Genomic DNA, 26,950 nt, shown 5'->3' with positions numbered 1-26,950 from the left:
AGTGTTTAATACATTGCATTGAAATAAACATTAGAACCATATTTTGAAAATATAAAAAATTATAAAGAAACGATACCGGCGGTGAAGAGTCCAGACCCGGCCCATGATCACCTTCTTCACTTCAAATCAAACTCAAACTCAGCACTCCGACGAATAGTGCTTGCGTTTGTCTTGGAAACTTACACTGAAGATTTGAAGATCCCGCCAAAACTTCACCGACCTCAGAGGTGATGGAAGCGAATCAAGAGACGGCGGTGACGATGAATCAAGAAGAGGACGAGTTGGATTCCAAAGAGAGCGTGCTCCAAAAGTACTTCCTCCAAGAATGGAACATCGTCAAGTCGCTCCTCGACGACATCGTTTCCAATGCTCGCGTCTCCGACTCTTCCTCCGTCCACAGAATCAGATCCATTGTACTCTTCTTTGTTCATGACGATTATCTTCATCCGGTTATCAATTTTTGTTATTGAAGAACAGTTATCTGTTTTTATTTGCAGTTGGACAAGTACCAGGAGCAAGGTCAACTTCTGGAACCCTACCTCGAAACCATAGTTTCTCCTCTGATGAACATTATTCGGTCAAGAACAATTGAACTCGGGACAGCTTCGGATGAAATTCTCGAAATAATTAAACCTATATGTATAATTGTATATTCGTTAGTCACGGTTTGTGGCTACAAATCTGTGATTAAATTCTTTCCGCATCAAGTTTCCGATCTCGAACTAGCCGTGTCTCTGCTGGAGAAGTGTCACAGCACAAATTCGGTGACGTCGTTGAGGCAGGAAAGCACGGGAGAAATGGAAGCTAAATGCGTGACGTTGTTGTGGCTTTATATACTTGTGTTGGTTCCTTTTGACATTTCCACTGTTGACACCAGTATTGCCAATGATGACAGTTTAACCGAGTTTGAGCTCAGTCCTCTTGTGTTGAGAATTATAGGGTTTTGTAAGGATTACCTTTCAACTGCTGGACCTATGCGAACTATGGCTGGTCTAGTTCTCTCGAGGCTACTTACCCGTCCTGATATGCCGAAAGCCTTTACGAGGTTTATTTCAGCATGTTTTTTAGCTTGTTAAGTTTTCTCTCCGGCTGCCTAATATATTTGTGTTGTCTTTTGTCGTGGTGTTGTTTGTGTAAAGATGATTTTCGTGTTAGTCAAAGTTTATCTCAAATCATCAATTAACTCCTTGGTTTTTGGGTTGTGTTTACAAATATAATGAATGGTTTTGTTTTCTCTTGAAAATGTCTAGATTTGAGTTTTGTTAGTTCACGACATTATGTGTTATCACTACAGAAATGTTTGGGGTTGTGCGCATGCTCACATTTGTGTTGTATAAAACCTCTCGTTTTACCAATCATCTTTTTATTCTGACTTTTCTAATTGCTTCAGCTTTGTTGAGTGGACACATACGGTCATGTCCTCTGTAACTGAAGATTTACTCCATCATTTTCAGTTACTTGGTGTCGTTGAAGCACTGGCTGCTATTTTCAAGGTTTGTGTTTTTTTTGCCTTGTTTTGTTTAGACCCTCAAATGAAAATGTTTTCATCTATCATTTGTGTAAGGATTTCTACAAATTATTTTAGGTAGATAATGGTGCATAATTGTCTGGGATAGCTTGTCATGTTGTGGTTAATTGTGTTACTTTATATTTAGGAATCTTATCTTGTTGGAAGCTTACCTATTCTTACACATGTTATGTTCGCTTATTTAATAGGACTGTTAAGTTAGTATTTGTATCTCATCTTCAGTACACACTGGATCAATTCAATATTCCGACTTTGAGTATCTATTAAATTTTCTTCTTCTTCTTCTTCTTCTTCTTCTTCTTTGCTTAGATTGCATAGTGTCAGCAAAGCATTGGAACCATACTGATTGTGATTTTACAAAATAGGGTCCATGTTATGAATCTGGTTTGTCATAATCACGTGGCCATGCACAACATTGCCTCTATTCTGGTCTTTCCTTGTGTGTATTAACTTAAAGATATTGTTTGTTCATCTGTGAAAAATTTCTTACCCAAGAAATCAATACATTTCTGAATTGTAATGATCAACTATGTTATATTCTCCTGTGGGATAATATACATATGTACCAAGCCTGATGGATATATTATATATCTACCAACTTGAGAGCGAGTGTTAAGATGTTTGTATTTCATTGGACATTCTAATTTGGTTACGTATATATCAAAAATAGGTGAGGAAATACAGGATATCTGCCATAAATAGTTTTTCTATTCCATAAAACATTGGAATTGAATAATGTGATGGTGTAAATATAAATGCAAAAACTTCACAAGTAAATTTTCTAGTTGGTATTGAAATTCATACTTTTTGGGCTTGAGAAAAACATTAGTTGTCCTGTCACTCAGCTACAATCCTGTTAAGATAAAAGTTCTTGTCTGTCCTGAACGGTTTGATTGGAGGAGTTTGGGTCTTGTTGTGGTGTGCTTGATTACTTGCCAAGAAAATTCTGTCTTGTTTTTGGTCATTCCAGCTATCAAGTTGACGAATCTCTCTAACAATAGTAGTCTCTTCATCTTCTCTAACAATTCTCTAAGTTGTTTTCCATCCAACTGCGGTGGAGCAAGCTTAAAACGTAGTAAGGCTACCGGGTTTGTTATAATACACTCTCAATTTAATATCCTTTTATTCTCTGTCTCGATTTTCTACTTCCTTACCTAACACAGATAGACCTGACAATTCCAGCAATATTAATGATTTATTATAGCTCTTCGTGCAAATATGATGCTTTCAAAACTGTTAATTATAGAAATAATCAACTGATTCTACATAATCAGTAATATCTAGATTGTATATCTATTATTAAGAACGCTTTTATTCATTCCCATATCATAATGTTGTTATTAGAGGATATCAATTCTCTTCTATTTATTGTATTTATTCTTTTTTCCTATCATAAATAAAGCATCCATGCTGTTTCCGAAACACAGTTTCAGCTAAATGTTTCTCTCTTTCCTGGAGTTTAACAAAAAACGGCAAACAAAAAGGCAAATACCATAATTAAATTGATTAGGTGAACCAATTTTCTTGATGACAAGGTTGCATGTCTAGTTTTGTGTATTGCTTTTGCTATGTCCCTTTGTTACCTTTAATGTTTCTAATTGTTATAATATAATTCTTTGAGTAGGCAGGTAGTCGGAATCTCTTGCTTGATGCAAGTCCTGTTGTTTGGAATGACACTTCAATGTTGTACAAGTCTTCAGATGCAACTCGAAGCCCTTTGCTCCGCAAGTATCTGATGAAATTAACCCAACGAATTGGGCTTACTGCTCTTCCTCATCGTTTGCCCTCATGGCGATACATGGTTAGCTTTTCTCTGATCCAAGTTTTATAGGATCTCGTTTCTTAAATGTTTGATGACACCTTTGCTTCTGTTCACTTGTGCATATTTGTTTATTTTTACTTTTAACTGATGGAATACAAAGCCACGGTAATTAATAATTTATGGTTAGATGCATTACTCAGACATGCATGGCATGCTGATAAAACAAAAAATGCTCATCATGCAAGTCTAGAAAGGGATGAAATTAGAGCCATTATTGATAATGGATATATGAAGAGTTGAACTTAGTGGTTCCTTAGGCACTTTGGCTATGGTATCACACTAGATAATTTGTGAGCCAGAAAATTTGGCTGCTTTTCATGAAATAATTTTTATTATGTTACATACCCAAGTCAACGGAGTTGTGCTAACCACTAAGTGTTAAATTGAAACTTAGTTTAAGTTGTTCGGCCCCTTCATCTATGCTAACTCTATCAGTGACATACATTTGTACTTTTTTCATGAGTATTGGGTTACAAATATCTAGGTGTTATGGCTAGTTTTAGCTGGGCATCATAAACAATTCTAGAAGCTTCATTTTTGTCACCGTTTTTTGTATCTAATGACTATATGCCCATCATGCAGGGAAGAGTTGCCAAACTAAATGTTTCTTTGAGTACATCAAATAGAGTTGATCAGTCTAATTTGGGTGTGAACGAAAATGATTCCAATCCAAATGATATGTCAGACAGGGAGGAAGATGAGGATATGGATGTTCCAGAAAATGTTGAAGAGATTATTGAGTTGTTGTTATCTGGTTTGAGGGATATGGTATGTCTAAAGGGTGAGATTTTTTTTAGTGAATTTTGTTTTTCAGCTTTATACTACATTGCTCGGTTCTGGTAATGAAAAATAAGATATTATGTCTAAATGTTTGCTGCTGGCGATGCATCTGAAATGATGGTTGAATTAATGTCTTCATGAAATTGTTATTTCAAAAATTGTTAAAACCAAGATGTTGATGTCTCATGAATTTGTACGAGATGTTTAATTATTCTAATATTGTACCTATTTTATGAAGTAACTGATCCTACAAATAGAACTGGATGAATGCTGTTGAATATGGAAGAGCTCTAACATTATTTGATATAAGTCAGTTGTCTTTGTTTGAGTTACGAAAATGGAGAAGTCTATTCAAATGACTTAAAATAACGGTCCTGGGTTTTTCCTGAATTGTAGTGCTTTATATCACTGCTGGCTACTCTATTTATACTGGTTTCCATAGATCCTGTACGTGTATTGTGTGATTTACGTTGTATACTATAATCTTAGTTGTAGAGTAAACAGTGTTGCTTTATCAATAAAATTTTAGGGCTGTTGCTTAACAGTATAATCTCTTAGAATGAGTGGTTCTTTGATATGGTACTAGTGCCCTATCAATAACACTTTACAATTACAAATAATTCTGAGCATGTACTTCATCCATGTCAAAAACCCTATTGGCTTTCACTTGAGATAGTACTAGAATTGGAGGCTGTAGCAACCACAATTAATATCTTGCTTAAAAGCTTAAGCCTTTAGCTCATTTCATTTAAGGATTGTTGTCTGAAAATTGATGCGGACTATATTTAATTGGTGTACTTGTCATGCTTTTTTTTAATGTTGAAAAATATCAGCAAGGGAAGTGAAAATAAGTGAATTGTCAATTATGATGATAAAAAGGACATGTCATTACCCAATATATACTCGTTTAAACATCACAAGAATTCACAAAGTGCTAAGTAATTAAGCTGATCATGTTTTCTTTATCGTATTATCCCTCCAAGTGCTTTTATCACTTCAATGAACAACTTATGCTGGCATTGGATTGTAGGACACCGTTGTCCGCTGGTCTGCAGCAAAAGGTATTGGGCGCATAAGTTCACATCTGACATCATCTCTTTCTCAAGAGGTTTTATTGTCTGTTTTGGAGCTGTTTTCTCCCGGCGAGGTGTGATCCTAAGCACATGTTTATTTATGTTCTTGAGAACTGGAGTTTACTAGTTAAATTTTCATTCACCTAAGTTTACATATATATAGTTACTGTATTATAGGTTTACTGTGTTAACTATATTTGTCTGGGACCACTGTTATTACTCACGTGTAACACTTGTTTCAGGGTGATGGTTCATGGCACGGAGGCTGTTTAGCTTTGGCTGAACTTGCTCGTAGAGGCTTGCTCTTACCTTCTAGTCTTCCCAAAGTTGTTCCTGTTATTGTGAAGGTGGTTTATAATGGATAGATTGTATGCATAGGTTTCTGGCTGTAGGTTTTGTGACAACAAACTATCTTGGCTGTTTACAACTGTTTCTTAGACGATGTTTTATTATATTGGTGGCTTAAAAAGTGGGGTAGTAACTAAATATGAAGAGCATAATCTATACCAGATTGCAATTTCTTATTTTATGGCCATTGACTACTTGAAATTAAAAAAAAAACCATGACAACCTAACATTCAGAACATAAACAGCTTAAATAAATTCCTTAATAGGAAATAAACTATATAATTGAACCAAATTTTATAGGCACGTGTTCAATTCAACAGATGTTTATGATTTAGAAAAAAATGAGGGAAAGGCTGTAGAAGAAAGGAGAAGATAAAAATGTTCTTGACCTTGGAAATAAAGAAAAAAGGCAATTTTTCCCTTAAATGTTCACTATTCTTATTCTTATTTTATAATGCATATAAAGTTTAAGCTTCCTTGGCAATACATTTTATGGTTGGTACTTCGTAGTTTTGCATCTTGTAGTTGATCTTCTTGCCTCCGTTCCAAACTTTTTATTTAATTTTATTTCTGAATAAGACTTGAGTTGAACCCTTATTTGAGAGATACATTACTGTATAGCAGTGGTATTAAGTATAAGACTTGTTTATTAGGCACTACATTATGATGTTCGTAGAGGTCCACACAGTGTTGGTTCTCATGTACGTGATGCTGCTGCTTATGTATGTTGGGCGTTTGGACGTGCGTATTATCATACAGATATGAGGAACATCTTAGAAGAGTTTGCTCCACACCTCCTAACAGTTGCATGCTATGACCGTGAGGTCCTTATATCTTTTTACGTCCTTCTCTTGACATTTGTTTTAGAATATTCACACATGGGGAGAGAATGACTGACTAACCTGTGATACTTAGGTTAACTGCAGAAGAGCGGCGGCAGCTGCATTTCAAGAGAATGTTGGAAGACAAGGGAATTATCCACATGGAATTGACATAGTGAATACTGCTGACTATTTCTCACTTTCTTCACGAGTAAATTCTTATCTTCATGTTGCTGTTTCCATTGCTGAGTATGAAGGATATCTTTTTCCGTTTGTGGATGACCTGCTGGACAGAAAAATTTGTCACTGGGTATGTTCTGATTAAACCTCTCTCCGTCTCTCTGTCTCTCTCTTTCTCTTTGAGCTGCCTATTCTTCTGCTCCTATGTTGACCCTATTGCAATTGTGATATGGATTTTTGGTTTACTTTCGAATTGAAGGCCATACATATATCACTGTAGCCTGATTTCTGGATGCTGAATAGAATAAAATTTTGTTAGGGAAATCACTAGTAGACGAGAGATGACAGGTATTTTCAGTGTATGTATGTGTTTTGGTTAATATTTTGATATTTGACGAAGTTTCTTCTATTCAGGAGTATACATTAAGATTTTTTCTTTCTAGTTTTATTTTTCGGTAAACTTTTTCTTCAAAAAAATTCAAAGGATGAAAAGGAGTCATGCCTTACGCACACATTTGCTATTCCATAGGTATGACTAAAGAGTTAAGAGGATGGTCTAGCCATTAATTTCGATTATATTTAATTTCTTATTTCTTATTTCATGTCACTCTGTATATTTATTGGTGTAAATTTGTTCATATTTTGGCATTTATCAACAGTTTATAGTTTGCTTCCTGTTTCTTAATTTATTTTGAGAGAAGTTATTGGAAATTACACCTTCAGGATAAAAGCTTGCGAGAACTTGCCGCAGAGGCCCTCTCATCTCTTGTAAAATATGACCCTCAGTATTTTGCAAGCACTGTCTTGGAAAAGTTAATTCCTTGCACTCTTTCATCTGATTTATGCATGCGCCATGGAGCAACGTTGGCAACAGGAGAACTTGTTTTAGCTTTACACCAATGCAATTTTGCTCTTCCTTCAGGTTGATAATTTCTTGTGACTTTTGATTTTGTTGCTGCCTGTTAGTAATGAAATTAAAAGAGTTTTCTTCTATCAAAGCCAAAGAATCAAAATAGAAATGGGGGCTATCGAATTGAATTGTTGTCTTCCTTATGGTGATATATTTTTTATTATACACATTCATATGTTTGGTCCATAATTTAAACTTGTTTTTGGAAATTGAAGGGATGATTTTAAGATTAGATAAACACTTGGAGCCCCAGTCTTTGGTGACTTAACTGTTCAGATAGTGACTAAAGTATCAGATGCACTTCCTTCCTCTTTCCCCTCTCTGTCTCAACTTTATATTCTCATTTGTAAATGTGCCGATTTTCCTTCTGAATTTTAAATTATTATGACTACCAAGGCACAATTTGTTACACAAACGAGTTGAGTAATTTTCTTTTTTCTTTTTTCTTATATGAGACTGAAGGAGAATATCAATTATTTCAAACAAAATATTTTCAGGAAGAAGCCTTCAAATTAAATAGCCAGAACTATTTGAGTTCATTCCTTAACATGATAATAAAATGGATAAAAGTCTTTGACTGGGTGATAGATATGTAGTTGTGGTTGAGGTTAGATATATGCTAAGTTTGGCTTAGTTTTTCTCGCCAACTATTGGTCATATGGTTAAACCTTTCTTTAATGAAGGTGATTAGTTTCAAAATATTGATGATGCCAACTGAACTGTCACATTTTTTAAATTGTCATTGCCAGATAAACAGAAAAGTCTTTCTGGTGTTGTTCCTGCCATTGAGAAAGCACGACTTTATCGTGGAAAGGGAGGAGAGATAATGCGTGCTGCTGTTTCTCGATTTATTGAGTGCATCTCCATATATAAAGTAGTGTTATCAGAGAAGATAAAGAGAAGCTTACTTGATACTCTCAACGAGAATTTGAGACATCCTAATTCTCAGATACAGGTTCTATCCCTTGGATATAATCAATTTGTGTTACCATTTTATCTTTTGTTTAATATTGTCAGCTTATGCTAATTCGGCATTATAAATTGACGAGTAATATCATCATTTGATGTTCAGAATGCTGCTGTTAAAGGTCTGAAACACTTCATCTGTTCTTACATGCATGGTTCAGATAACAAAGGTACAAATGACGTGACAACAAAGTACCTCAGTATGTTAACTGATCCAAACGTAGCTGTAAGGAGAGGATCTGCTTTGGCATTAGGGGTTTTGCCATATAAGTTATTAGCCAATCAATGGAGAAATGTGCTTTTGAAGCTTTGTGGCCCGTGTAAAATTGAGGTGCTTCATGTTGCAAATGCTATATATTACACCATCTTAGGTTCAATGATTGTGTTAAACAATGTTTTATCATGTGCAGGAAAACCCTGAAGACAGAGATGCTGAAGCACGAGTAAATGCTGTCAAAGGGCTCACATTAGTGTGTGAAACATTAATCGATGGAAGAGAAGATACTGCCACCTCTTTTGTCGAAGATGATTTTTCTCTGTTTATACTGATAAAGAATGAGGTGATGACGAGTTTATTTAAAGCTCTTGATGACTATTCTGTTGATAACAGAGGTGATGTAGGCTCTTGGGTTCGTGAAGCTGCATTAGATGGCCTGGAAAAATGTACATACATGCTCTGTAAGACAGACAAGTCGATTTGTTTGTCTGAAAGATCAGTTGCAAATGAAAATGAAGCTACGGCACATCCTTTGACTGATGGCATGCTTAAGAACAACCGAGAGCTTTCTTTATTTGATGAAAATCTTGCTACCAATTTAGTTGGAGCTATTTGTAAGCAAGCTGTGGAGAAGATGGATAAGCTGAGAGAAGCAGCAGCAAAAGTTCTCTACAGAATTCTGTACAACCGGATGATATATATTCCCTATATACCTTTCCGAGAAAAGTTAGAAGAAATCATTCCCAAGGAGGCAGATGCACAATGGGCTGTAAGTTTAAGTAGATCTTTCATCAGTTCAGGGTTGGTTGCATAGAATTTTTCTGTTGAAAGACTATTGTTTTGTTGCAGGTTCCTTCCTATTCTTACCCACGCTTCATACAGTTACTTCAATTTGGTTGTTATAGCAGAGATGTGCTATCAGGTTTGGTTATATCTGTTGGTGGGTTGCAAGATTTTTTGAAGAGGGCATCACTCTTGGCCCTGTTAGAGTATCTAGAAGGGGTTGGATCTGAAGATCCAAATGCAAGAACATCTAGGGTTTACATGCTATCTGCTGACATCCTGTGGGTTCTCCAACAATTCAAGAAAAGTGACAGAGTTATTGTACCCACTTTAAAGGTACTAAATTTCTTAAACAATACTTCATTATTCTCGCTTTTGTGAAATTGAAGCTTCAAGCAATTTTATTACACACACACACCATTTTTTCTCTTGGAGAAAACAAAAATTCTGAATGTGAACAAAGTGCTGTCTCGAAGCTCTATACCAACAGCCCATTATGTGACAGTTGCAACCACAGGCATATTAGCATTGCAAGACTAGCAGTCAATTCCAGGCTGAACATGGATTCTTTTATTTTTACAGAGGAAGGAGTCTGATAGTTGAGTATCAATTCCATATAGAAATATATAAAAGAGGGTGTGGGAGAGAGAAAGCCTGAAAGAGAAGGAATGTTTCTGTGTCTCCATTTTAATTATGTTTCAAGTTCATATTTATTTTATTGTAACAAGTTAGGTGTAGTACTTGTTGTTAGAGTTCGCAGCGAATAGAAAGGAGAGAGAATTGAATCAAGAATGTATTTATTTCTCATTGCTTTTAGAATCTTGTCTCAACAAAGATTATAGAGCTTTAAGTAGCTTGCTCTACAAGGAACAGAAACAGTCATAGCCAACTGGCTGAACGAACTGCTTGCCCTACCCAAACTGAATTCTAAAATGATTTCATTAAATGTTCAGCATGTTTCTTTTTGTTTCATATATAATACTCGTGTTTATACTGATGAACTCATTAATTCTTCTTTTATAAGCTTATTCATGAATTTCTAATATACTGATGCGCTTATTCTGCACTCCAGACCATTGAGATTCTGTTCAGCAAAAAAATATTCTTTAATATGGAGGTTAGTGTGCCTTTCTATTCTTTATATTTCATATCCCTTGTGAGTAGGTTTTCTAATATTACTTTTATATATATTTAATATTTCTGGATTGGTTTGGTGATCAAGTATTCCTTTACATTTAGTTGTGGGCTGTGTGGTCATCCTTTAAATTTATTGGAAACAATGAAAAATATTAAAAGAAAAAAAGAATAATGGCTAATACGAGAAGGAAACTTTCTGCAAAGTCTCTAAGATGCATTAAAGCTTCATCATGCACCCAAAGTAGCTACTTAATTTGTTCATTTAACCTCTCTCAATTACTTTTCTTATTTAACCTTGTTGGTTGTTTGTGCACTGAAACCAATATACTTTGCATAATGTTGAAATGTCGGAAAATAGTGCCTCTAAGAAAATAATAAATACATAACTCAGCCACTACATATTAAGGTTATCTGTGCAACCTCCATTGTTGTTTATGAAATATGATGGTTTTACTTTCGTATATAGTGGTGGCAACCTTTACAAAAGTTTATTATCATGACAGGAAAATATCTAAAATTTTAGTAACTTCGACATTGATTTGATAACTGTAATTTTTTTAGGTAGAGGAGTTACGGGAATTGTTGAAAGGGAAAAAAATAGATGGAAGAGATGTTGAAAACTGTGTATATGGACGGCACTTTATATATATATAAGCTGAAGACAATAAATACATGATATGATATGCCTGTAAATTATATTCTAATAAGTCTGATTCTAATAAGATATTCCTATAATTATGAAGATCCTAATTAAATAAGGAAACAAATCAAAATATAAAGGAACAATAAATCTTAAGAGATAGCCAAAGATACTCTAAAATATTCTAAGATAATATAATTAAATATTTCTTGTACTCATAACTAGTATGATATATAATAGGTAGCAGTGCTTAAACAACTGGGACAATCAAGAAGTAAAATAATTTTATAACACAACATCATGCGAGCTAAAATTAGATTAAGAATTGCCGTGAATAAATAAGATAAGGAAAGAATCGGAATGCAATAGAGTGAAAACTGATCATAGTGCATATTTTTAATTTATGACAATGTGATATGGGATGTTCTTGTTCTATACTTCCATTTATTGAATTTAATTTTTCAAATGCTTGCTGAGAACATGTGGATAAATAATTTGCATTTTCAGGCTCACACTGCAACTTTTTGTGCTGCTGTTTTGGATTGTCTGTCAATTGAATTGAAGGGATCAAAAGACTTCTCTAAGTTGTATGCTGGTATTGCAATACTAGGTTACATAGCTTCAGTGCAGGAACCTATCAATAAGAAGGCCTTTGCTCAACTTCTTGATTTTCTTGGTCATCGCTACCCTAAGGTGATTCCTGGATATTCACCAGTATGAGATTCACGACTAGGCATCTTGTTTTCCCTTAACTGCAATCCCATGCAAATCAGATAGTTTATTTTTTCACAATTAGGAGATTGTTTGTTTGTACTTGTTTTATATAAAATAATTTAACTAAATATATTTAAAAATTATGATGATTGTTTATTTTTTTTAAATTAAGTGTTTCAGTGTGTTTCTCGAAAGTTGAAAAAGTAATTACTTTTTTATTAATCTTGAATAAGTGGGTCATGTTACTTATGTTGCTTGCTTTGTGGCTTCTCATACTATGTTTCTTTGTGTATGATAATCAGATTCGAAAAGCTTCAGCTGAACAGCTGTACCTTGTCCTCTTGGAAAATGGAAATCTTGTGGGTGAAGACGAGATTGATAAAGCACTTGAAATTATTTCTGAGACTTGTTGGGATGGTGATGTGGATTTAGCTAAACAACATAGATTAAAATTGTACGAGATTGTTGGTCTGGAGGTGAGGCCTCTTGGCAATAATAGTGATGGCACATCAAGGAAAACTGGTAGTAAGAAGCCTTCAAACCTTGATGAAAATGCATCATATTCCTCTTTAGTTGAGTCATCTGGGTTTTAATGCTTGTTGGTCCTATACCAGGCTTGCTGTTGTATAATGTAACTTGCTATAGTTGATATGAAATTTTCATGGGCATTGGTTAATTTTTAATCACACTCGTGTCCTCAATGCCGTTATGCACTTACTAAGTTAAATGTTTAGTCATGGAGCTGAGTGGAAAGAAATTAAAGGTTAAGATGGGGTTTCTTAGTTGTTATGTCTGTCTGTCTTTTGTTCTACTAATGGTAGTTCCTACACGATTCATATTTTCAGAGTTATCGTGCCTTATTGACCATTACTAACTTGTAGTTGATCATTCCTTATTATGATAATGACTAATTAGTAATCAATCATTGCTCTAAGCTGTTCTGGAAATTCCTAACTTGTACTTTCAATCACCTTTTACATGTGTGATTTTGGTTCTTACATATCAATTGTGCAATTTTTTGCCCTAAATTGTTTGCAGGTATTGGAATCTATTCTATTCGTGATGGAATTTGCTGTTAGAATATGTTAGAATTACATGCTGACTTTTCCATCTTTACATCAATGCTAGAAAAGCACTTTGTAACAATGCTAATTAAACAATATTTAGAGTCCTGGTGTGTTTTACTGGGTCCCAAAGTCACTCACATCCTAGGCACTGCGTGTTATCCCTTGTTGAATGAGGTTTTGAAAGTCTTTCACATTTTTTACCAGCAAAAGCTATATTAAAGAAAGTTGAAAATAATAATAGGGTTGCGATGCTGGGATAAATTCCTGAATCTGGGAAAAAAATGAAAATTTCATCCAAAAAGTTTGAGAAAAACAAAGACTCTATAATAGATTTAAGGAAAGTGAATCAATATATTTATAGAGATAAAAAGAAGATTGTGATGTTATTTGTTTTAAGAGACAGAGGTAAAAGTGAAGATATTGAGATAAATTTTATGAAAATTTTGATGGTTGTTATAAATAAAAAAAATATAATAATAAATTAAAATATAAGGTTATATTTTTTCTTACGGTTAAAATTAATATAAAATAAATTAATTATTATTAGTTGATGAAGGATATGTTTGTTCAAATTTTTTTATTATAGATAGTTAATTTAATTAGAAAATTAACTGAATTTAAATAAATTATAATTTAAAAAATAAAATAGTGGAATAATTATTTTAATTTAAAAAATAATTTAATTTAAATTAATAGCCACTGGATGAAATTGAAATATAATTATTTTAATTTAAAATAACGGTTAATTAAAAATTAGAAAGCAAATGTACACGGAAAATAAGAATCTTTATTATATATAAATATAAATTATTATTATTAATTATTGTTGTTGTTGAACAAAGTCAAAATAATAATATAATAATAATGTAATATATCTTACTCAAATCATGTTTTATTTTTTTCATCATCATATTGAGATTTCCGTTGCGGCATTATATATGAACAAAATTTTAATTATATTCAATTATAATTTTAACTTAAATTTGTAACTCACATCTAAATTGTTCAGTTAGTATGATGGATTCTCGAATTCAACTCTTGGTCTCAATGAAGTGAATAATCTAACATTAATTTAGCCGAAAATGGAATGATAAGAGACATTGTATCAGAAATTTCCTCAATATTTGAGCTCATAGGATTTCAGAGATTGACAGATAAACATCAAATTAATGCAATAGAGGTCAGTACAAAAAATAATAAATTTAGAGTTAATTATTTTTTGTTAATTTTGTATCTTATAATTTATATAGTAATTCAGATTTAAATACTTAAACATTTAATTTTATAATCCTTTTCCAATTAGAGAATTATTAATTCAGGTTTCTCAACTGAATATTGCTAATGCAGTATAAAAGAACTGGACCCAATTTTTTAATCCTTTTCCGATTAGAGAATTATTAATTCAGGTTTCTCAACTGAACATTGCTAATGCAGTATAAAAGGACTGGGCCGAGATGTAGATGATGGATCGGTTCAGATGCGTGATCCAGAAAATCCTTTACATATTCCTTTTATTATAAATTAATATATAGTATATGTTTATCTAATTTGACAGAATCCACTTAGTTCTCTACTATCTAAATATGCAGGAATAATGTATAATTCTTCATATTGCAGGTAATAATTCTTTTTTGTAGGAAATCCTGAACAGATGATACATTGTTTACCAGAGTTTTGTAGTTAGTTTGGTAGGCTTAGACTAGGAGGTATTCAAATAGAAAACAGATATCTGTAGACAATTTTCAACTTAACTTATGCTCTTTACTATTCTATCAGAAATGTTATTCTTCAAATATATGATAGAGTTTCTTATCCATGTTTATATGAAAATTCAAAATGGCATAGTAAAGAGTATATGGTACAAATTGAACCAATTTTACAACTATTGTTTACGTCTATATTCTAGTATTGTATATTCTAGGATTGTGTAACTATTGATTTGAAATAGATTGTTTTGGCATTGATAACATCGTGATCTTTGTGTAAGAGGCAGAGGCATGGAGACAAAGTATAGAATGTAACTTGTGCCTTGTGATGTTCATTTGTTGTTTGAGTGAAATCATGTCTATAAGAAAGCAGGGAAGATTGCTGGAACTCTAATAGGCAATTATAATTACATGTGGATTTTGTGTAAAAGACATAGCACTTTACCCATCCAATACGCAAAGTAGCATAAATGCACAATTCAAATAACCTTTTTCTTCAAACTTGAGTCGGACGAAGATTCCCCTTCTTCGGTCGTTGGACTATTGTTTGTCTCTTACCACTTTCGTTGCTGTCGGAATGCTATCTATGTATTATTCAATTCAGGATTTGAATTTGGCATCCAAAACATTTTTGTAGGACTTAAATTCAGAAACTTGCAAAGAGAAATTATAATGCAGTACCATGTCACCCCTTTGCTTTCCTCAATATTGAACTGATTGTTTTTAAATTATGTATAGGAGTTACTATGGTACTTGAATATAATAGTTTGATAGAATTCATTTCCACCACCATAAAAAATAAGAGTTATTGCCACGTAAATTTCAAATACTTTTTAAAAAATACATGTTTTTAAATTTCAATATGGACAAGGTATTTCAATAGGATGTCCAAAATAATGCATACAAAGAGTGTTTTTGTTAATTGAGAAGATAAGAGTCGAATGGACATTACTACAAACTATAACAAGCGAAATTTCTAAGAAATTTCTCAAGGTGGCTCTTTCTTACAAAACGTTGCAATTTCTATCTTAAAAGGAAACTCAGATAATCTTCTACTGCACATATGTTAATGAAAAAAAAAAAACTAGTTAGTTTGTATTGTAATAAAGCTCAATAATAAAAATATGAATGTTGCCACTTCGTTCGCAATTATTCTCACGCATATGGTACAATCAAGTAAGATTGTACAAATAATATAATAATTCAATGGGAAAAGTTTAGCCTTATTTAGTTATCTGAAGAATAAATCTTTTAAGTCAAGTTGTTCATGCTGACGTGAAGTAACTTGCCGTGTTAAACTCCGCATTTGTGAAAATATAATCATCGTCACGTATAAACGAGCTTAATTTTTCAAAAAGAGAAAATATTTTTTAAGAAAAATGTAAATTCATATTGATTTAACTGCAAAATCATGTGATATTATCATAATAATCTTATATATAAGATAAACTAAACATTCACGCAAATAGTGTCATATGAATCTACTTAAAAGTGCCGTAAAACAAGTTGTTAAATGTTGTTTTAAGAATCGATGGATCAGTCCGCAAGTTTCATTAAAGTAGTGGTCATGTCATTGTCTTATAAACTCTTGAAAGATGTTATTTAACAACGTATATCTTGTTGAGTTTAATTTTGGTAGTTTGTGTAAATATATTTTCACTCTAAATCACACTTGAGTGCAGTAACTATTATAAAAATATATATTAATTAAATTCCGTTGTAGAGCATAATAATTTATTAAAAAGTTATTCCGAAACAATGAGCCTCTCTATGTTACTAATTTGAATCATAAATCCATATTTACGTCTCTAACGGCCAATGCAACACTTACGTTTTGTCGATAGTTGGAGAATGGTACAATTGGTATTGTAAGGATGTGGCTGTTAGTCTGAAATTTCCTTAATGGAAAAGCACCTTAACAACCCAAAACAAAACCTCTTCTTACTTGGCGTAAAATACCAAACCCTTTATTTGCCTTATGAGACACGCACCAATCACACCAACTTTTTCCCTTGTGAAAGGAGGTTCCTGGCCGTGTCACTTGGCTTCACTTACTCATCATAATTAACTTCATCCACTTCCAAAATAACAGCACTATAAAAGATCCTCTCATTTGGTGTGACCTTTGGAACATAAAACACTTGTGTTAGTGTTTGTTTACTCGTCATAACTAACTCGATACTGCATTTCCTTTTTTTTTTCTTTAGTTACTGTGTTGGAATTTTCATTTCCTCTTTCTTTCTTGGGTTGGCCTAGCAGGCACTATGCTAGAGGGGCATCAACTTTTGGGGTTTGGCTTCTTTGTAGTTGGTTTATGGCACTTCTTCAACCACGTCAAGCTCCATGCCCTTAGTTATAAGTCCTACACATCAACCCTATGGTTTCCCACCACAATATCCAGATACTTGGAGCTCCACTTCATCATGGCAAGCTGCACCATCTTTATTGCCATGGAGCTCTTCATTGCTCCCATTCATCACCAACCATTTGACGTTGATGGAACCATTCCCTCCACCCATCTCCACAACTTTGAACACTCTTCCATGGCCATGGCTTTCTTGGTGTATGCCATCTTTGCCATAGTTCTTGATAGAAAATGCAGCAAAGCTCAAAATGAGCTAACTCATTTGCTGGGAGCCATAGCTTTTACACAGCAATTTCTTCTTATCCACCTTCACTCTAGAGATCACATGGGACCAGAAGGCCAATACCACTTCTTGTTGCAACTTTTGATTCTTATTTCTTTGGCTACAACCCTCATGGGAATTGGCAGGCCTAAGAGCTTCTTGGTCTGCTTTGTACGTTCTGTGAGCATTGTCTTCCAAGGTGTGTGGCTTATGATCATGGGGTTCTTGCTTTGGACACCAGGATTTCAAGCCAAAGGTTGTTTCATGCACCTTGAAGAATCTGATGAATATGTGGTGAGATGCAGTGACGATGAGTCTCTTCATCGTGCTATCTCCTTGGTGAACATTCAATTCAGCTTCTTGTTGATTGTAGTCACCGTTTTCGCCATGTCTTTCTACTTGATTATTGTTAGAAGATATGGTGAAAAGGTGGAGTATGTTTCATTGATAAAGGAGGAACATTACCGTGACGAAGATGGATTTGTGAAACATAAGGGCTCTATAGACAACGTTGAAAATAGCATGGACGTTGAATCCCAATCTCCAAAGAAAAGCAAGCAAGAGCATATTTAAATAGAGCACTTTGTGAAACCAAAGGCATTACTGGTGTAAGTGGTCCGTTTTCAACATAATTATTGTAAAAATTAATAATTTTATTGTTTTCGTTGAAAAATACTTGTAGTCTCTAAAGATTTGTCTGGTAGGATAACAAATTAACTCGAGTGCAAATATATTGCTTAAATTAAACTCTACTTTGAGATAAATTATTCGTGACAATGCGGTTATTCCGAGTATACTTAATGTTAATTAGGAAAACTCCATTCACAAAACCACGACTTGCACAGCATAGCAGCCTATCAGAACGAAAGAGACAACATCTCAACTATAAGACAATGATAAGTGAAAGCACACAAGTCTTAGCTCAACCAAACATAAGATAACATAACCCCGGTCTCGTTCTATGTTCGCAGGATTTTGTGAAGTTTGTCTATTGTATCATTTGCAATTACCTGTTTTTTAAATGACAAATCTAGAGCGAAGATTGTTGGTTGCAAGATGGTGTTTAACTATGACTTCTGATGTATTTCTTTTTTGCAAGTGTTATTTACTCTTTACACAGAAAAGTATATTCTCTTTTTGAAAATAGTATTCAAAGGGACCCTAAATTCTCCAATTCTGTTTCCTTTTGATCTTAAAAAAATTCTATTGAAACTAATGCAATGCTTGTGTTTCACTACAAAATGAAATTATGAAAATCGTAGAAACCAATAAACAAATGAGGCAAAATTCATGTTCCGATTGTTTTTAGCTTTCATATCTGATTTAAGGGGTGATCAGTAAGTTCCAGGTATCCATAGATCCCATACCATAGGCAACAGAACATCTATTCGTTCCATAATTAGTTACAGGTATTCATTCATAGGTTCCATAAGCAACAAGAGCAACACGTACCCGTTCCATAATGTGGTAGCAGTAAAGCTACCGTATGACTCTAGCTCGTGATCACGAGGTCACGGCTAATTTGGTGTGCGAACAGTTATAGTGGCTTGCTTAGCAGGTAAAGGTGGTTCCTTCAGTAACTATCAATATCTGTGTCTGGCGTCCGCAGGTAGTAACGAAGACAATTCACCAAAACCTGCTCATTCAAAATCACAAAAATGAACTTGTTGTGCAATTAAATTCTGCGGAATGACATGGTGTTGGATAAAAGGTAAGGCGACTTGTATAAAATCAAGATTTTAAATAGTTTTCATTTCTTTTAACACAAAGGGTTACCTGAGACATCGAACTGTTCAATGCAGCCCCACCGTAACTGACATGAAATTTATCCTTAGCAACCAAACCCTGAGAGAAAAGAGCGGTAAAGTTACTTAAGGGTAAATGGGGCAAACAGAAGGCGACATAGACAAAGAGGAAGATACTTCTGTATCAATCTCAGCCGATTCAACATCAATGTTCACATCTGAAATGACTCTGATGATTTCAACAAGCAATCCAGGCTTATCTGCCGTCTCTATACATAGCAAGCTGATAAATATTGAATTAAAAAGAATTAGACACCTATTTCATATTGGGTTGTTTATTATGCTAATATTATTTGGCGCGTGCAAGTAATAAACAGCTCAAAGACTACAGCATCCAGTCGTTATAAGATGCAAACCTCCTCTTGGGCCCATCTTCCTTAACCTGTATATGAGTTTTGATATCCTCATTACGCTGGATAAAACAGCAAAAGAAAGTTTAAATTAGCAAGACTGAGACCATGCATCGAACCCATAAATCAGTTCATTGAATTGTTTACTTGCCACCAGCAGAATCTGGTAGAACCGAGCTTTGTCTAGGGTTTTGTGAATATGTAGCTAGGACACTCGTTAGGGAATGAGAATAGAAACTAATAAAAAATTACAAACATTTAATAAAAAAACTCAAGATATTAATAAAGACTTGAGTAATAAAAGTTATTTTAATCCCATCAAAAGCTAACAAAACCCTTGTTCCATATAGAAAGAACCAATCATCTTTTGGTAATCCAATCTATATACAGCATGATAATATGCACCAAAAACACGAAAAGTGTGGCATGTTATATAACTTGAACATTCCAGTATATAAATGTAGCAGCCCCAACTTAGTCAGCTAGTGATAATGCAGGCAATAATTAGACATGGAAAATTATATAAAGAAAGCCACAGTGGCCATGGAATCTGAGAAGTGAAGAATGAATCTTTATCATTTAATACGAATAATCTCAAGAAGTCTAAAAAAGAGGTGATCACGTAATCTCTCTGACAAGATTGCAGAAGAGAAACCCAAATGGCTTTCCAATGCAGACACTCAATTTTTCAAATAGAAAGAGATACACAAATACAGGAATAAGTATAATTGGTCTGCGTTCAGAATAATGATGTTTGATCTCTAGCCGGTCAAAATCAGGAGGCAGCTCCCAAAAATTTTAATTAACAATAGAAAACACTAGATAATTAAAAAGGAAAAAGTGAAAAAATAACTATCCACTACCTGAACATAAAGCGACAACAACATTCTATTTAATTTATAGAATAAATATTCACATAAGATTGGCAAAGCCATCTACTGGGAAATGGCAACATGGATGCATTAATAAATCAGATATGATGTCAGTATTTTTTTTTTCCGAGGCCTTGACATTCACCCAGGCACACAAAACTTTGGTCTATCAAATAAATTAGGAAACAGTTAATAAATAGTTGCGTTCTTCCTCAAAAAGGTAAAATAATAATAATAATAATAACAAAGCAGAGGTCTTCATTAAATAAGTAATATTTATTTTATTCAAGAAACCAAAGCTGGAAGAGTACAATTCACCTTCTTCTTCGGAGACTTTATGCCAAACACTTCACCCATCGCTAGTAGTTCACTTGACTCCTACAAAAATTATATAATATTTGTGAGTAAAGAAAAACTGAAAATTAAGAGCAAAAAAAAAGGTATATTGGGAAAAAGTAACTAGGAAAAGTTGTGTTTATAAGAAATTGTTAGTTATAACCAAGCTTTTCGTATGTAAAAGTAATCATTTAAAAAACCCATAGGCAAGAATCTACCAGACAAACTTACAGGATGATATTTTAACAGATTGTTAATGATGGTAAGTCGAATTCTCTCTAACATATCAGGATCTTCAACTTTGCGCCCAGTATCTCTGAGAATATGAACATCAAATAAGTCTGTAAAGACTAAAAAGCTTCAATGAAGCATTGATAACAAAATAGACAATCAATAAACAGTGAGATCTATATGATTTTCATACATTCAAGTACATTGAGATTAACTTAACATACTTTAGAAAATACAAAACTAAGAATAATTTGATCACCTTTCTAATGTTGTTCATGTTTGCAAGATTTGATATGAATAATCTCAGTAACATACGGTTATAATTTGACAGTTAGGTCAATAAAAATAGAACTTTTACAAGTTATTGATGGTGGGAGTCTAAGAGCAACTTACACCTCAAGCATTCAAGAGAACAAATTTTCTCATGTGGACTCTTGAGAAAGATTGATTGAATTTAGCAACATCGAAGACTGTAATTCAGAAAATTCCTTAACATGCTCATTTCTAAATAAGTGAAAATTACAGAACGTAGCAGAATGAGATGAAGAATGAAACCAAACTACAAATGGGAAATGCTTCATGGTGGACTCTCGCAAACTTTAAACCATCATCACCCAAATCCAAGGAATGAAGAGATCCAGAAGAAGCATAACCTTGAGATATAAATTTCAATGGGTTAACATACAAAGCAGTGACCACAGAACTGACATCCCTCCCATCTGAATGCAGCCACACTTAATTTGGATAACTTGATGGCATAAAGAACAGGTCCATGTAGGGAAAAGCCAAAAACCCATTTTGTCTGCCAAAGAATAGTTTTCGGAAACCAAATTTCAAATAGATAAACTTGATTTCCTGTTAAGTTCTACAACAAATTTCCTAAGTAACAACCCCATACAAAAGAAAATCCCATATAAGCTTCCCAATTCTTTCAGCCAGAACTAAGACTGTAATTAAGGAGCCCGCATAGAGACCACAACAAAGGCAGGCTAAAGGTGACACCACAACTAAGGAAGCTTTCCAACACCACTTAAGGAAAATAAATCACCTTCCAAACTAACATCCAAGAACACAGGGTGATCCATTGAGTTAAAGTATGATTTTCCTGAACCCAGACACGTCTCCTTAGAGAGAACATGACCATGACTCACAGATAAGAGAAATTTCAGTTAAAGATGAAAAAGACTGAACAATGTCTTAATTTATCAAAGAAAAGGAATAATTATCAGTTAATAGCAAATTCACTCATGTTGTTCATTTACTGCAGAAATTGTTACTCAATAAAAAGAAAACACTGTAAAGAACTGGAAGAAAAAGAAAGTGAGACCTACGATTGTGTAATGAAAAATTTCGTTTGCTTGACTAATCCCTCCGTAGAGACAGTTCCCTTTGAAACATCCAGTCCCAGATCTTTTAATGCTTTCATCTGCCTTGATATGAACAAATAAAGATCAATTATTGACGGTAAACATGAAATGACGTTGAGAGAGAAAATGAGCTAAAAATTCTAATACAGTTCTATATAAATGAAGCCCTCTTGTGACAGAAAAAAACAGTGATCTGAAACCCTAAAATATTATCTTTTCCAATATAATCTCAAAAAAATTATTGATTATAATAAGCCTTTCAACACTCATGATGATTCCATTTTCTTTTCTTTCTTTAAAAACTAAACTATAATGCTCTGTGACTTTCGGGCGAATTTTATAAAACCAACTTGAAATAAACCAATGAGGCTTGTTTACTAAGGGGCAATGACATATGCAATGAAGAAATATAAATAAACGAAGAAAAACTTGGGACCTGCATATACATGATAAAACTTGTCTAACAATCAAATAGTGACAGCATCACTTAAACAAGAAAATATCAGTTTAAGGATAGCCCATTGTAGAGATCCAACTGGTTTGAAAACATTTAAATTGCATAATTTAGTTTCCTGTAGCCAGATCACCGTGTCAAGAAGAGCTCCAAGGCGATCCCCAAAGCTAAGCTGCACAATTGTTGCTTCAGAATCTGAGTCTTGGTCAATTAGAACTATTGGCATAGGAACATTGTCGGGATTGTCACTGGATTTCTGCACAGTGTGAATTAACCAATAAAAAAAGTCTCAAATAGATGTATGTATAAGCATAGCATACAAAACCAGAGGGCTCAGGGCCTATGTAGTGAATTGTTAACAAAAGCCTAGACTCTTGGCAAATATATCTATCAATGATAGCAGTGACAATATTAGACCAGCACAAACACACCCAACACTAGGTGAATATAATACACTTGTAAAATACACAGGAGTTTCGAATGTAAAGAATAAGCTGAACTGTAGTGCAACAGACATCTAGTCCAGTAGATATTAATCCACATTTGAGAGAAATTTCCCAGAAAGAAAAAAGAAATTGCTTGAGACCCGCATATAACATTCTCAATAACAAAAGGAGTTTGAGAAAACATGATCATCACAAAATTACAACGACACAGATCAACTGATTGGAGGATTGATAATTGGAAGCCCACAAGAAAGTTAGATTCCTGTGCAGCAGTCCTTCAAACCGAGCTAAACTTTATATTTATCCCTCTTGGACATTAAGATAGGTGATCTGCATCATCTACACGCAGATCCTCAGGGACTCAAGTAAAAACCTTCATTAGACATAGCTCACCGCTCAAAACAATCTAAAAAAGAAAGCTATGATTTTTTTTTCTTTTTTCTTTTTTTGTTTAAAAGTATCATACTCAAATTTCAGAAAGTTAAAAGGTTTTGGTAACAAAGGAAAATATCAGAAGGTGCAAGGGGGAAGGGAAAGGAAATTCTCCGACTTTAGTCATGGTTCCTCAACGTATATTTCACAGCTCCATTTGGCTGCTAGTAAAGAAAAATATTTCATATAAAATGGAAAAAGAGGCAAAAATGATAGCAAAAAAGATATCTTTCTAAGATCAGGAAGGAAACAGAAAACACTATGTACTATAATGTTATGACACAATAGCCCTATTGAGTCCGAAACTACTTTTTCTCTTCTAATGCAGTCCCTCACTTTTATTTTATTCTTTGCAATTCAGTTCCTTGTGGATTAAAATTATACAATTTACGGATAATAACAAAGATGATCACACATAAAATCGATGTTTACTGATCAGATTTTACAACTGCCAAACAAATGGTATATGTGAATGCAATGGGAGCAAGAAACACAACACTGACCAGTGAAGCGGAACCAACTGCATTCACATGATATGCAGAAGCAAATATAATGTTCCTGCAAAACGTGCCAACCAGTAATAAGAGACAAGTGGTATAGATACATCCTGGTGACTACTGCTTAGAATATTAAAGTTCCATTAGGGATATAGACTAGAATGCAAACCCTATCAATAAAAGTGGCCAAACCAACCTTCATTAACTAAACAAAATAGCACCATCAAACATATCTTGATCTTAAAATCATATATGGGATCATGAACCCACATATAGGATACAAAGGGATGCACAATAAGCAAAAAACAATAACAAAAACTGAATAAACAGAGTTTACCCATAATGGGGAATGGATGCTAAATGGAAGCTTTCAAGAATAAGGGTTTTCAAAGCAGGAGTGAAATGGTTCATTCCTAACTAAACGTTGGTACTAAAAGAAATGCCCTTAAATAAGAGAAAGATTACTGTATGGATTGATTGATACATGGCTTTAAGGTTTACAGTATCATCTCACTGACTTAACATAGGCATTGTCACAATTATATATGTTTCATACATGCCCAACTGTAATGGCTTGAGGTACCAAGGCCACTGCCTCCACCTCCATCAAAGAAAAGAATTTATAGTTTTGACTACTAAGATACTACCATCAATTTTTCAGTATATACAAATGAAATGAATAAGGGATAGCTTCAATCACAACAATGCATTGAGGTGACTGCCTTGGAACTACCAAACTTTTACTATTTAGCATTATCATGAATTGAAAGCGGAATTTGATTTTGAGAAGGGGGCATTGACAAATTGGGTGAAAGAACTTGACGTGAAAATTTTTCCAAAACATCAGGACAATAAAATAATAGATCAATGGTCAAAGGGAAAGATAAATAACTTGGAGCATGAATGACAAAGTCATCCAACTTTGACTCTTAGTCAAACACTTCAAATACATCCGTACATTTGCTCACTCGAATCACTCCCACTGAATTTACACACAACAAGAGTAGGTTCAACCAAAATATCTAGACACGGGCACTGGAGTCACTGAACTCAAGAACAGTATAAGCTCACAACTAAATACTGGTTCCACTAAAATCCACTTTCCCGTCAAATTTTGTTCCTAAGAACATTGACTAATTTTATGAATAGAAAAACAACCAAAATTTAAAAAGCAAAAGTCAGCTATCAATATTCGGTTTCTAGTTCCTACTCAATTCTTTCATGATAATCAGCATCACACTTCAGATTTCACTCCATCCCTAGGGAACATCACATTCTCTTTCTCGTTCTCACTCTTATTCTCATCCGATCACTTCCGTCTTCATCTATCCACACGTGACTCGAATCGCAGTGGATTAAGACACCGTAATAATTGGCTTCAGTAAACACTCCGATTTGAAAAACTACTAAAGAAAAAAACAGGAAAAGTAAAGTGCGGCGAAGAGCAATTCTCACCCGTTCCTAGAGAAGGAGGTTGAGGAACGGAAGACGACGTCGGAAGGAGGAGAGAGGAGCGGAATGGAACGCGGATCAGAAACCCTACCACCGTGTAGGGCGAATGAAGGAGCGAGGAAAACATTGGTGAAAGCCATTGTCTGTGATGATTGACGAGAGTGGAAGTTGAGTTGGTAAGAGGTGCGTGTATATTATAGCTACGTTATTATATATATAGTAAACTCGGTGCTTTGGCTATTTGGTTGTTTGGCTTTGTCTGGTTGATGAGTGTAGTTGCTCGGTGCTGACGATCGCTTCGAGGGGGACGGATGAGACGACCACGTCGGATCCAACGGCTACTGTTGCTTCATCGACGTCACCATTTTATTTTTATAAACAACTTGCTAATTATTCACACTAATGATTATAAAATGTCTTATTTTACTAATATTTTTAAAAGGTGGAGTTGGATAACATATTACCAAAATATTGGATATTTTTGTTTGTATTTAAAAAGAAAGTGATGGTGTAAAAGTAAAAATGGGAAAGGAAAGTAAAATTTAGCTTTTAAGAAGTACCTGAATTGTTGCTTCTCTAAAATGTACTTTTCTTAAAAACAAATTCTGTTTTTATATTTTTAAATTAATATTATCGGTGAAAATTGTTAACATGATTACTTTATTAAAAAATAACTTTTAAAATAAAAATTTAAACAAAATGTGATGTATTATTCCTTCACAAGTGTTACAGATTATACGTTATTACTGATTGTAGTACAGAATCGAATATATATATATATATATATATATATATATATATATATATATATATATATATATATATATATATATATATGATTGAGTGTACTTTTTTACAGTATTTTTTACTTGTTTTTTACTTTTAAATTTTTCTGAAAATAAATAGTTTGGTAATTGAATTATTTAGACTATTTAGAACGTTTTCTGATTACAAAAACTTTGAATAAATAATCAATTTATCATTCAGAATACTATAATGCAGTGCATATGAATTTTAACATTTCATTAATTCGTCGCGTAATATTACATACTGTCATTTACGTTTTAAAAGAGTTTGAGTATATAATAAAAAAATCTGATTATCTACTAAATTAATCATTCTAATCAAATATTTATTTCCTTCAAAAGTATTTTAGATTTTCCTTTAGTTTTTTATTGTGAAATTTGTAAATAATTCCAATGCTAAAAATATGTTAGACATGCAAAAAGAATAATATTAAAGGAGTATATTTAATCATTCTTAAAATTTGAGATCAAAATATATCAATGGACAAAAATGAATTTTAATTTCACATAAAAATTTAAAAATTAAAAACATATTTAACATATTTATATTAACCGGCTAAGATGTAAGTATATACTATTGTGG

General features: G+C 33.6%; 3 protein-coding genes across 3 annotated transcripts; 2 read left to right on the top strand and 1 right to left on the bottom strand.

Moving 5' to 3' along the window:
- Positions 1-23: 23 nt before the first annotated feature.
- On the top strand, positions 24-12,706 carry LOC108326107 (tubulin-folding cofactor D). Its single transcript, XM_017559383.2, has 17 exons — positions 24-413; positions 498-1,045; positions 1,391-1,493; positions 3,153-3,329; positions 3,933-4,118; positions 5,161-5,277; positions 5,446-5,550; positions 6,205-6,375; positions 6,467-6,682; positions 7,276-7,474; positions 8,212-8,417; positions 8,535-8,759; positions 8,839-9,414; positions 9,495-9,764; positions 10,501-10,545; positions 11,713-11,898; positions 12,222-12,706. The coding sequence occupies exons 1-17, from the start codon at positions 231-233 to the stop codon at positions 12,510-12,512; spliced, it is 3,804 nt and encodes a 1,267-aa protein (XP_017414872.1). The 5' UTR covers positions 24-230; the 3' UTR covers positions 12,513-12,706.
- Positions 12,707-16,832: 4,126 nt separating this feature from the next.
- On the top strand, positions 16,833-17,963 carry LOC108326086 (uncharacterized). The gene has a single exon (XM_017559355.2). It carries the CDS (start codon positions 16,957-16,959, stop codon positions 17,890-17,892), a length of 936 nt encoding a protein of 311 aa, XP_017414844.1. The 5' UTR covers positions 16,833-16,956; the 3' UTR covers positions 17,893-17,963.
- Positions 17,964-18,596: 633 nt separating this feature from the next.
- LOC108326087 (ACT domain-containing protein ACR12) lies at positions 18,597-25,811 on the bottom strand. The gene is made up of 10 exons (XM_017559356.2): positions 25,565-25,811; positions 24,116-24,170; positions 22,868-22,990; positions 22,245-22,339; positions 20,914-20,998; positions 20,665-20,724; positions 19,481-19,536; positions 19,242-19,347; positions 19,096-19,164; positions 18,597-18,955 (listed from the first exon to the last, which is right to left on the bottom strand). The coding sequence occupies exons 1-10, from the start codon at positions 25,699-25,701 to the stop codon at positions 18,893-18,895; spliced, it is 849 nt and encodes a 282-aa protein (XP_017414845.1). The 5' UTR covers positions 25,702-25,811; the 3' UTR covers positions 18,597-18,892.
- Positions 25,812-26,950: the final 1,139 nt, after the last annotated feature.

This window comes from Vigna angularis, chromosome 3 (genome assembly GCF_016808095.1).
Source record: "Vigna angularis cultivar LongXiaoDou No.4 chromosome 3, ASM1680809v1, whole genome shotgun sequence".
Lineage (NCBI taxonomy): Eukaryota > Viridiplantae > Streptophyta > Magnoliopsida > Fabales > Fabaceae > Vigna > Vigna angularis.
The sequence above is the reverse complement of the archived record's forward strand: the minus strand, read 5'-3'. Positions and strand labels throughout refer to the sequence as shown.

What these genes read in the sequence shown, in the direction of transcription:
- LOC108326107 (XM_017559383.2), top strand. Translation starts at nt 231, where the DNA reads ATGGAAGCGAATCAAGAGACGGCGGTGACGATGAATCAAGAAGAGGAC. An exon ending in TATCTGGTTTGAGGGATATG is followed by an intron (nt 4,119 to 5,160) that starts GTATGTCTAAAG and finishes ATTGGATTGTAG; the next exon opens with GACACCGTTGTCCGCTGGTC. An exon ending in TTGCATGCTATGACCGTGAG is followed by an intron (nt 6,376 to 6,466) that starts GTCCTTATATCT and finishes TGTGATACTTAG; the next exon opens with GTTAACTGCAGAAGAGCGGC.
- LOC108326086 (XM_017559355.2), top strand. Translation starts at nt 16,957, where the DNA reads ATGCTAGAGGGGCATCAACTTTTGGGGTTTGGCTTCTTTGTAGTTGGT.
- LOC108326087 (XM_017559356.2), bottom strand. Translation starts at nt 25,701, where the DNA reads ATGGCTTTCACCAATGTTTTCCTCGCTCCTTCATTCGCCCTACACGGT. An exon ending in TAAAGTCTCCGAAGAAGAAG is followed by an intron (nt 19,537 to 20,664) that starts GTGAATTGTACT and finishes TGTTTTATCCAG; the next exon opens with CGTAATGAGGATATCAAAAC. An exon ending in GAAGATGGGCCCAAGAGGAG is followed by an intron (nt 19,348 to 19,480) that starts GTTTGCATCTTA and finishes AATATTTATCAG; the next exon opens with CTTGCTATGTATAGAGACGG.